A 12,499-nucleotide genomic window follows, 5' to 3' on the forward strand; every position below is an offset into this window, starting at 1 on the left:
ACAGTGCACCCTTAACTTAAAGGGATAGTTCACCCAAAAATTTAAATTAGCCCATGATTTACTCACCCTCAAGTCATCCTATGTGTATATGACATTCTTCTTTTAGACGAATAAAATCTGAGTTATGTTAAAAATGTTCTGGCTAATCCAAGCATTATAATAGCAGTAATAGTTGCTCTGTTTTTGAAGTCCATAAAAAGTGCATCTGTCCATCAAATAACGTGCTCCACGCGGCTCTGGGTTGTTAATAAAGGCCTTCTGAAGCGAATCGATGCGTTTGTGTAAGAAAAATATCCATATTTAAAAATGTATTTAATTTTTTTCTATGGCTCTGCATCAGCCGTCCCTGCGCAATCACTTCCGGCGAATAAGGTCAAAACACATGCAAAATACCGGCGCGATCATAGATATATACATAGAATCTGCATTAGTGCCTGTGCAGATTGGTCGAATGAGGCATCTACATATATATATCTTTGATCGCGCTGGTATTTTGACCTTATTCACTGGAAGTTATGGCGCTGGGAATACTAGATGACATTCGTCTGATAAGAGGTAAAAAAATAACATAAATACTGTTGGGTTTCTCGCAGAAACTGATTGTTTCGTGTCTTAAGACATCAATGTGTCACCACGAGCCGCATGGTTTAATAAGGATTCGTATGTCTATGTGTTTTTACTCTCATTGCTCTAATACTCTAAAATATCCCCATTGACATGCATTGTACGACTATCACACTGTAACGGCTGGAGTTAAACATTTTAATTTGTGTTCTACTGAAGAAAAAAAGACACCTACATCTTGGATGCCCTGGGGGTAAGCAGATAAACATAAACATTTCGTTTTTGGGTGAACTATCCCTTTAAGTAGTGGAAACTTGACTAGCTTTAACTAGCTAATTCAATAAACGCCACCTTGCTAATTGGTTACACAATGCTTTGGTAGCACTTGCTGAATGAGGACAGCAATATGTCACCATGATGGAAACCCTACAAAAAATAAACTCTTCTAAACTAGCATAACAAAACATTAAACACTACTAAATCTCCCACTTAACGTTAATCTTGCACAAAAAACATACTATAACACTTAATTGTGGCATTTTTCTGTCCCTTTTGAGTGTCATGGCAAAGCATGCTGAGAAATAGAAATCCCAGCCCAGTTTCGGTTAAATTTAAGTTAGTCTAAATGAAAAGAAACAAGTTTATAAAACTCAAAACAATGACGTTTTGAGAACTCAAAAGAGAAAGAAAGTTCGAAATACTCATAAAAGTTAATTAGCTTGAACTCATTTGTTTAATTTGAGTTGGCTCCACTCAAACCAGTTAATTATTTTGAGCGCTAGGATTTACAGTGTAGGGTTAAGAAAGGGAGACTCAGCCCTGTTTATCTCTCCTCTTGCCTTCTCCAGATAATCTCTGAAAACTGTGGATCTTCTGTTTGGCTCGGCTTAGCTGCTCCTCAAGAGATCGGAGTCTTCCTGACGATATTGGCCCATCCGATTGTCCTTCCGGAATCCTGCAAAACACACACACGGCTTGTTAGCAAACTCCTTCCGCAGCTTAAAGAGTCTGCAAACAGCGGCTCTGTCTGCGTTCTCACGCCGTCCATGAAGAAAGCAATCAGACCGCCAACGCTGCGTAAACAAACGGAGAGCGACACGGGAAACTACAGGCTCCAAACGTTGATTCACTGGAGCCTGATTATGAATTGGCCATGAATAAAATAATCATAAATGTCTGCTGTGATGTTCAATAGCGTTTAGTGCGCTGCATAAATTTGCAGCCTACATTCGTCTAAAGCATAATTGCTAATTACAGTTTGACAGTGTTCGTTTCTATTCAGCTGATTTAGATGAAATCACCTCTTAACTAATGAGCATTTGGGAAACTCTGCATGACACAAACAACCGCTCGTTTAATATCACATATGACCAAATTGAGCTTTTATTTTGTAACTGAATGTTTACTGAATATTTCTATTTGTAGTATAAACGGGTCAATATGAGTCCAAGTGCTAAAACCACTGAGTAGATCGCTTATACTATGTATTTATATGGTAATCATACATTAATATTAATACTTCTGCTGCATGCATATGCATGAGGGTATATATGCAAAGGAACAAAGATTAGCGTGGAGAAATCAATCGAGCATGTTAGCACAATTTTCTAGAGTGGAGGAGGGAATACTAATTGATTCAAAAGATGCAAAAAGGGCTTTAATTTTAGAGCAAATAACAAAAAAACCAGGGGTGCTGAGAAAACCAGCGTGCGTCGATATGTGCAAAGAGAAAAAGCAAGACGTGAGAGAGACAACACATTACCGTTAAAATAAGAACACTTATTCTTAAGTCTAGGAACGAGACACTTGAGACTAAATATTAAATATTTTGGTAACACTTTAGTATGGGGAACATATTCACTGTTAACTACGACTTTTGCCTCAATATACTGCTGATTTACTGCTTATTAATAGTTAGTAAGGTAGTTTTTGTAGCGTTTAAGTTTAGGTATTGGTAGGATTAAGGCACATAGAATAAGGTCATGCGGAATAAGGCATTAATATGTGCTTTATAAGTGGGTCAATGACATGGCATGTATTTTTTGTGTCTGAATTCATTATTTTCCTAAAAAAATAAATACATGTCACATATCAAATTGATCTACAATATTTCCTTTATAAGATACTCTTCTAATTTTTTTTTTAATTCAATTGACTTTTTGAGTTGTGGTGTTTCAAAGACCTAAAATGTCAGGTGGTGCGACCAGCAAATTTACATATCAATTCCCACTGCAATTGCAAAACGAAGTAAGAAATATAAATGTAAACCATTATATAACGTATACAAAAAAGAAATCTTGTTTAATAATGAATTAATACTGTCTTAAAAGCTGGAAAACCAATATGAATCAACACCATACATTTTCCGGACATAAAAATGCATTTTAAAACTCTTTTGCTTAAATTGATATTATAATTATATTTTTCGTATTTGTCATTGACCCAAGTACAAATAAACAGCCTAGTAATATGCATGCTAATAAGAATTGAACCCTAAAATAAAGTGTTACCAATATTTTATACATTTTGTATTCCAGACTTCATGAAGCCGTTTTGGTTTCCCAATGTTCTTTAAGGGAAGCACAAAAACATACATGAAAGAAATGAAGACCCCTGAAGATTAACTTGGCCTTTCAAGTCTTGAATCTACTCACATTTCATAACATCTGAAAGACGTCTCTCTTATTGCAATCTGGGTCATCAATACCCCCCAGCTTTGTAATATCTTGATAAGGTGCTATCTAGAATCTAATTAATAATAATAATAATGAAAACAACACCCTAGCAAACTAGTCAAGACCACCCAGAACACTATAGCTACCACATCGAAATGTGTTAAAAACACCCAGAACACTCTAGAAACCACATTGCACTACATTTATGCCACATACAGTAGTTATGACTGCAAACTTAGCATAGAGTCTATTGTGTATCAAGGAAACCAAACAGAGAGAAATTTGCAGCACAGCAAGAACAGAATCAGGAATCTTGTGGCCCTCAGGTGAAGCTCCTTTTTCTTTTCTTTAGAGATTATACATTGATCAGGCATAACATTATGACCTAATATTGTGTTGGTCCCCCTTTTGCTGCCAAAACAGCCCTGACCCGTCGAGACATGGACTCCACTAGAGACGCCACTGACGCCTCACAAGAGCTGCAGTTTTGGAGATCCTCTGACCCAGTCGTCTAGCCATCACAATTTGGCCCTTGTCAAACTCGCTCAAATCCTTACGCTTGCCCATTTTTCGTGCTTCTAACTAGGGCTGCCACTAACGACTATTTTTATATCGATTAATCTTATCGACCAATTTTACTTAAATACATTTTATTTAACTTGCACCGTTGGCCTTCAGTAGTGTACTATAAAAAAAGTATAAATGTAAACAAGCCCATGACAAAATGTAAAGCTAAAAGAGTACAAATGTAAAAGGGTACACATTTGTAAACCAACATCATAAGAAAAAGGGATATCAGCAAATACTTTTTATATAGAATAGTGTTGTCACGATACCAAAATTATGACTTCGATACGATACCAGACTAAAATACCTCAATACCGATACTGAATCCATACCATGGGAAAAAACGGTAAAAGTAATTTAATGAATGATATGAACTTACTATTCATTGTTTTATCATTGTTATTGGGTTAAAAAACCCTAAAAACTCACTTAGCCGGCCTGTTCCTTCCCTGCCCTTCTTCACACAGAATATGAGGTCCGGCCCTTTAAGAGCTGCACGGACCAAAATCATTGTAACACCCGATTTCTCACTCAACTCTGTATACCAGGGGTCTCAAACTCATTTTACCTGGGGGCCGCTGGAGGTAGACTCTGGGTCAGGCTGGGCCGCATCAAGTATTCCACATAAAAAGTGTTTCAAGTATTCCAAAAAAAAGTAGCACAACTGATCCAATCTTCATTATTAACAGTTCTTCAACATGAATGTTTCTTCTGAACATGAACGGTTCCTCTGAATTTGAACTAAATATAGCCTATAGAAATTAAATTGTGTAATATGAAATAATGAATGATTTTAATTTTATTTTAAATAATAGACTAATTCACAGCAAGGCCGTAACCAGGTCAATCAAAACAGTGAGCGAAATTCTAGGTCTAATTCTAGTTGGGAAATAATATTTTTGGGACTATTTGTAAACAATATTTGCATTAATTTGCGTCAAATATATTATTAGTCCCGATATTCTTCGCATGAGTGAGTGAATAAATACATAGATCCGCAAATTACTTACGGATTCCCCAGAGGTCTGGTGGTAGAGTTTTTGTCAACCGTGTCAAAGGTTCCAGGTTCTAATCCGCTCTCATATAGTTTTTCTTCATTAAAATCAAAGATGTTCATCAATGATTGTATAATAACACCATGGACACGTTTGCATTTTGTTATGTGATTTCACCGGAAAGAATAGTCTCTCTCAGCAACGGCATTGAGCGATAGATTGATGCACTCGTCTGTGTGTGAAGACTGTGCACGAGCCAAAAGAGAACGTAAACCCCGCCTACTTTGATTTGATTGGCCATCTCATGTCATAATGTTGACATTGACGAGTGCTGTTAGACCAAATTTGTTTCAACTGTCTGATCAGCTTCGTTCGTCTGTTCCTGTCAATCACGCGGTGTCAACCAATTATACTGCACGAGGGAGGGGCGAGCCAACTCTCTCTCTCACACACACACACACACACACACACAAAGGAGGCAGCAAGCGCGGCAAGCGCTGCACACGCAACGATTCAGCAAAAAGGTGCTTTTCAGAGCAACGCGCGGGCCGCACTAACACTAAACTTTGATGTCAAGAAGGGGGCCGCAAAATATCATCCTGCAGGCCGCAAGTTTGAGACCCCTGCTTTACACGGATCAGTCGCCCCAAAGCATGACGTTTCCACCCCCATGCTTCACAGTAGGTATGGTGTTCTTCTTTCTCCTCCAAACACGACAAGTTGAGTTCTATTTTGGTTTCATCTGACCATATGACATTCTCCCAATCCTCTTCTGGATCATCCAAATGCTCTCTAGCAAACTTCAGACGGGTATCCGTTCACTAAAGACATATCCGACTGCGTTTACAAGAATACTCGCCAGGACGTGCATTTTTACATATTTTTTACCATTCAAACCCAATAATCTGCGAAACTGGTGTCGCGATTCAGGTCAGAGTTCGGCAGCACGTCCCGGCCGCGCCGCACTTTTCTGTTGCTTTCTTTTTCCTGAGCTGCGCGTATATATTTGACTGTTCTGCTTCCATTGTTTAGTGAACGGCGGAAGCAGAGCACACACACGTCCTCACTCCTGCTGTCACACATCGACGTAAATTAAGAAATACTGCTCTTATTAGATTGCTGTCATTTTTAAAGTACCGGTACTAATACAATTTCATCTCGTACCCAACTTACCCAGTCCACTAAAAATATTGACGTCGACTAATTAACAGCGTCGACGCAGTCGATTGTATCGACCAATCACGACAGGCCAACTTCTAACACAAAATGTTCAATTGCTGCCTAATATATCCCACCCACTAACAGGTGCCGTGATGAAGAGATAATCAGTGTTATACCAAATGGAGTAAATCACCTTTTGAAAGTAACTTGACGCTTCAAATAAAGATTGTATCAACATCATTACACTAGTAGGTGGCGACAAGTGATTGTTAAAAATGGATTCAAAAATGCAGATTCATCCAGTAATGAAACAAGTGAAGTCGTTATGAGCAATTAACATTAACATCAGAACCTCTAGTAAATGACATGTTATTTTGTTTAGTGGTCTATTCAAAATCATGGGAGAATCATGATTCTCATATAGTTAAACTTTTTTGCAATTTGCACAAGCTCGCCAAAATTGGACAGTTGAAGACTGGAAAAATGTTGCCTGGTCTGATGAGTCTCGATTTCTGTTGAGACATTCAGATGGTAGAGTCAGAATTTGGCGTAAACAGAATGAGAACATGGATCCATCATGCCTTGTTACCACTGTGCAGGCTGGTGGTGGTGGTGTAATGGTGTGGGGGATGTTTTCTTGGCACACTTTAGGCCCCTTAGTGCCAATTGGGCATGGTTTAAATGCCACAGCCTACCTGAGCATTGTTTTGACCATGTTCATCCCTTTATGAGCACCATGTCCCCATCCTCTGATGGCTACTTCCAGCAGGATAATGCACCGTCACAAAGCTCGAATCATTTCAAATTGGTTTCTTGAACATGACAATGAGTTCACTGAACTAAAATGGCCCCCACAGTCACCAGATCTCAACCCAATAGAGCATCTTTGGGATGTGGTGGAACGGAAGCTTCGTGCCCTGGATGTGCATCCCACAAATCTCCATCAACTGCAAGATGTTATCCTATCAATATGGGCCAACATTTCTAAAGAATGCTTTCAGCACCTTGTTGAATCAATGCCACATAGAATTAAGGCAGTTCTGAAGGAGAAAGGGGGTCAAACACAGTATTAGTATGTGTTCCTAATAATCCTTTAGCTGAGTGTATATTCTCAATGAATCCATAATCATACAACTTTACAGCAATTCCATCAAACGAGTGCATCAGACAGGGCAAAACTTCAGAACTGCTGATGGAGAGCAAAAAGTCTGATACAGGAGGGGAACGCCGGCCAAATGACATTACAGGGAGTGAATTACTGTCAGTCACTGCCGCAGCACTCCGAGACGAAATTATAGGAGTCGCAAGATTAGTCAGGAGACCGAAGCCTGAAGATCACACAGGTTTGGTGATGAAAAAGAGGCAAGGAATATCTGAATACTGCTAAATGATTGGTGGATTTCAACAAACCCTTAAACCCATACAGTAAGTTTCAAGCAATCAGACTGAAGATTTTCACCTGGTGGATGATGAAATAGGTGGAAAATCCCACAGACTGGCATTGAAGAAGGGACCGGAGCCGTATCTAGAGACTTGAGGGGGGACTCTGTTCAACTGGACCAGTAAGAAACCACTAAGAATATCAGAGAACACCCTACTGCATATAAATGTGCTATAGTAACCACCATAACTCAAAACCATAGACTGAATAAAACAATGGACGTAGTGTCCATTTTTCAAGCCCAAAGTGGGCGGAGCCGGCCGTCGCATCTTGGCAGCGCGTCACTCCCGGATAACCGAAAATGGGCAAAGAGGCGGGGCGTGGGTGGAGCTGGGGTGCTTGGTTGCTGAAACCACGCCCACCTAGCTCGACGTGATCAAGTTAGCTTAGGCTAAAGAGCTAAAGCTATATGCTACTGGTAGCACAGAGGTTGCTAGTCGGGGGCATTGGCGGTTGGGACGGACGATATTAGTAAACGTTACGCTATTTATGAAATGCAGGCGTAACATTATATGACAACTGTTTTATACAGTCTATGGTTTCAGCCTACAGCTAATCACAGTCTGTCGGATTCTGGAGTGTAGTAAAATTTGAAATAAATTAATGAATACAATTATATTACAATTTCCCTCACTGAAAAAAATGGAGACCAGACTTCTTGGACGATCTGTAAGTACAATTAACCACACAGCAAGCCATATTATTTGAAAATTGTATGAAATAATCCCGAAAACACTGCAGAGAAGTTTAGCGGCTGGAATTAGCTGAAGTGACGGCTAACAGACAGCAGACAAACGGCTAGTAGTGAACGCAGTGGCAATCCACCTGTCACTCAAGAGGCCACGCCCTTAATTAGGCAGAACTTTAAGGCTTAATATCATTTATACGGATGAGTTATAAAAAAATGCACCCCACTCACAGTCGTCATGAAGGGCAAAATTAGCCGTATAGACCAAAACCACTTTCTGTACCAGGCTGTAAACATGTTTTTACCTGCTGTAAAGTTGGGCATTTTAACATGGAGGTCTATGGGATTGACTCCTTTCTGGAGTCTGTCTCTAGTGGCCAGTCGATGAATTGCAGTTTAAGTCACTTCCGTGTTGGATTCAAGAGAGACCGGAAGGTTGCCGCTTGCTCAAAACACCATAGCAAGTGCATAACAACATGCTAAAGCCAGCAAGAACATCCTCGTAACTGCATAACAAAATGCTAAAGCCACTTAGAACACTCTAACAAACGCTTAACAATGTGGTAAAAGCACTCAAAATAACTCCCCCTAGCCACTGTATGACCACGCCTGGCAATCATCCTAAATATCATGTCACTTGTGATGTCATGCCTTCCTGTCTAAGTGACCAAAATAAGCTGCAATGTGGGCTGACCTTTATGCTGATAGTCGAAAGTCTGGCTACGCATACCAAGAGAAACAGGACAATATTCTTAATCATAAGAGTGCTTTTAATGCATGGGAAGCAGTTTTCTTTTTTAAATGTATTGTGTGTGTGTTCTTGGCAATATGAAGAATGTCTGTGGCAGAATATTTTCCAGGGCTCGGTGGCAATTTTAATTGCTCATATAATGATATTGACAGAAAGCACACATATCTTCACCCAGCCTGAGGGTGTGGACCGCTGCGTCTCGATGAAACAAATGAACGTTATGATGTGTGGAGAAGCGTTCATAATAATGCACGGCAGCACACGCAGGCCATTGTCAGATAATATTCCATTTCTCTTCAGCGAAGGCCGGAAACATTTTATTGCTTTGAGCATCAATTCCCATGTTAATGTATCTATCCAGTAGGTTTTTTTATCATCACTTTATGATTGTAGCATGTGCATATATAAATTACATGAAACATAAAAGTGCCTTCTGGCATTTGAACAGTGCTTTGTTGAAGATATTAATTTAAGAAAAAAGAAATGAAGGTCCTCAAGACTTGTTTCACAAAAGTGCAGCAGTGTTTGGACAGAACATTTTTATACTATATTACCATTGTCACTCGCTCGCTCGCTCAGTCACACACACACTCACTCACACACACACGCTCGCTCGCCCACTTGCTAGCTCACTCACTCACTCACTCACTCACTCACTCACTCACTCACTCACTCACTCACTCACTCACTCACTCACTCACTCACTCACTCACTCACTCACTCACTCACTCACTCACTCACTCACTCACACACGCTCGCTCGCCCCCTCACTCACTCACTCACTCACTCACTCACTCACTCACTCACTCACTCACTCACTCACTCACTCACTCACTCACTCACTCACTCACTCACTCACTCACTCACTCACTCACTCACTCACTCACACACACACACACACACTCTCACACACACACACACACACACACACACACACACGCTCTCCCCCTCACTCACTCTCTCACTCACTCACTCACTCACTCACTCACTCGCCCCCTCACTCACTCACTCACTCACTCACTCACTCACTCACTCACTCACTCACACACTCACACACTCACACACTCACACACTCACACACTCACTCACACACTCACACACTCACACACTCACTCACTCACACTCACCCCCTCACTCACACTCACACTCACTCACTCACACTCACCCCCTCACTCACTCACTCACTCACTCACTCACTCACTCACTCACTCACTCACTCACTCACTCACTCACTCACTCACTCACTCACTCACTCACTCACTCACTCACTCACACTCACTCACTCACTCACTCACTCACACTCACTCACTCACACTCACTCACACTCACCCCCTCACTCACTCACTCACTCACTCACTCACTCACTCACTCACTCACTCACTCACACTCAATTCAATTCAATTCAATTCGCTTTATTGGCATGACATACATGGGTACATATTGCCAAAGCATTTCACAAAGCAAAACAAATACATACATAAAACACATTCACATTTATATTTATATATACATATATTAACAATATTATTAATCTGGACGTGTTCACTCAGTACATCTTAATTTGTGGCATTTATAGATATGCTGTGCTATATAAGGGGAAGCAGGTCCTTCACCGAGTAAGATCTTTAGTTTTTCAGGATCATGGAGTGACTGGAACTCAGGGATAATGTGCTGGATTTGACTATAGAGTGAGTCTCTGAGGGGTGTGTATTTATCACAGTGGAGGAGGAAGTGTGCCTCCGTCTCCACTGCTCCTGATCTACACTCACTACAGATCCGCTCTTCTGGAGGCAGCCACGTCTTCTTATGACGCCCTCTCTCTATGGCCAGTGTGTGGTCACTCAGTCTGTACTGTGTTAATAATGCTCTGTGTGTTGTGTTCCTGACTGAGACAAGATAGTTAGCCAGACTGTACTCTCTGTTTAGACCCAGATAACATTGGAGACGGCTTTGCTCTTTGGTTTGATGTTTCCAATGCTGCATATATGTCTCTTTCTCATGTTTCATTATTTCTTTGATTTTTGCATGTTTTACAGGAGCAGTGGTATACACTATATTCATCAGTTCTGACACCATTACACAAAGATGACTGTTCTGTGTTTGTAGGGCTTTAAAATGAAGATCATCTTCAGAACTTGAGTGTAGGTGGATCCAGAACTTCAAGGCTCTTTTTTTAATGGTTAGATTAAGGGGAAGTCGGCCTAGCTCCGCCCTGCATGCGTTGTTGGGTGTGTTTCTGTGGACGTGGAGGATGTTCCTACAGAACTCCACATGCAGACCTTCTACAGGGTGTTTGTCCCAGACCTTATGGCTGTAGTTAGTCGCTGGACCCCAGACCTCACTTCCATACAGTGCAATGGGCAGAATTACGCTATCAAAGATCTTTGTCCAGATTCTAATGGGGATGTTTATTTTAAATAATTTCATGCGTATGGCGTGCAGGGCTCTGCGGGCTTTTGCAAGTAATGTTTGAATTGCTAATTTGAAGTTTCCAGTGGGTGTTAAAACCAGACCAAGATAATTATAATGTAAAGTGTGTTGAATTGTGGTGTTGTTTACTGTAAATGTATGTTTATGTTCCAGATTTCTGGGTTTCTTCTGGAATATCATGACCTTGGATTTTTGGAAGTTGACTTCTAAGGACCAGTCCTGGCAGTATTTAGTTAAGATGTCTAGATTGTTCTGGAGACCTTCTGGTGTTTTAGACAGAATTAGTAAGTCGTCTGCATATAGTAAATATTTGACTTGTGTGTCGAACAGTTGTAGTCCTGGACTCTCTGATTGGTCCAGTAGATCTGCCAGTTCATTAATGTAAATGTTAAATAGAGTCGGGCTGAGGCAGCAGCCCTGTCTGACCCCTCGCTGTTGGGAAAAATATTCTGTTCTTTGTTGACCAATTTTTACTGCACATTTATTTTTGTTATACATGTTTTTAATTAAGTCATATGTTTTTCCCCCAATACCACTTTGAATGATTTTATAAAACAATCCTTTATGCCAAATGGAATCAAAAGCCTTCCTGAAATCGACGAAGCAAGCAAATATTTTTCCGTCTTTCTTTTGGTGCACGTGTTGGTTTATTAATGTGTGTAGTGTGTGAATATGATCAGTGGTTCGATGTTTGGGGAGAAAGCCAATTTGAGATTTGCTGATGACATTGTGCTGCTTTAAGAAAGATGAAATCCGAGAGTTGACTATAGAACAAAATACTTTTCCCAAACAGCTGGTTACACAGATTCCTCTGTAGTTATTAGGATCTGTTTTATCTCCACTTTTAAAGATGGGAGAGATGAGCCCTGTATTCCAGACCTCTGGAAAAACACCTGAAGTCAGTCACACTCACTCACACTCACCCCCTCACTCACCCCCTCACTCACTCACTCACTCACTCACTCACTCACTCACTCACTCACTCACTCACTCACTCACTCACTCACTCACTCACTCACTCACTCACTCACTCACTCACTCACTCACTCACTCACTCACTCACTCACTCACTCACTCACTCACCCCCTCACTCACACTCACTCACACTCACCCCCTCACTCACTCACTCACTCACTCACTCACTCACTCACTCACACTCACTAACTCACTCACTCACTCGCTCGCTCTCCCGCCCACTCACTCACTCACTCACTCACTCACTCACTC

The 12,499-nt window shown here is 40.7% G+C and overlaps 1 protein-coding gene across 1 annotated transcript in view; it reads right to left on the reverse strand.

Annotated features, from left to right (window-relative positions):
* Nucleotides 1–12,499, reverse strand: part of fut8b (fucosyltransferase 8b (alpha (1,6) fucosyltransferase)) — a gene marked incomplete at both ends in the record, with an annotated part of 77,376 nt that overhangs the window by 48,111 nt on the left and 16,766 nt on the right. The window contains one exon of the mRNA XM_079830512.1: nucleotides 1,404–1,519. Coding sequence (XP_079686638.1) covers nucleotides 1,404–1,519 — 116 coding nt within the window. The remainder of the gene's footprint in view (nucleotides 1–1,403; nucleotides 1,520–12,499) is intronic.

The sequence above is a fragment of the Gobio gobio genome (genome assembly GCF_949357685.1).
Source record: "Gobio gobio genome assembly, chromosome: 12".
NCBI lineage: Eukaryota > Metazoa > Chordata > Actinopteri > Cypriniformes > Gobionidae > Gobio > Gobio gobio.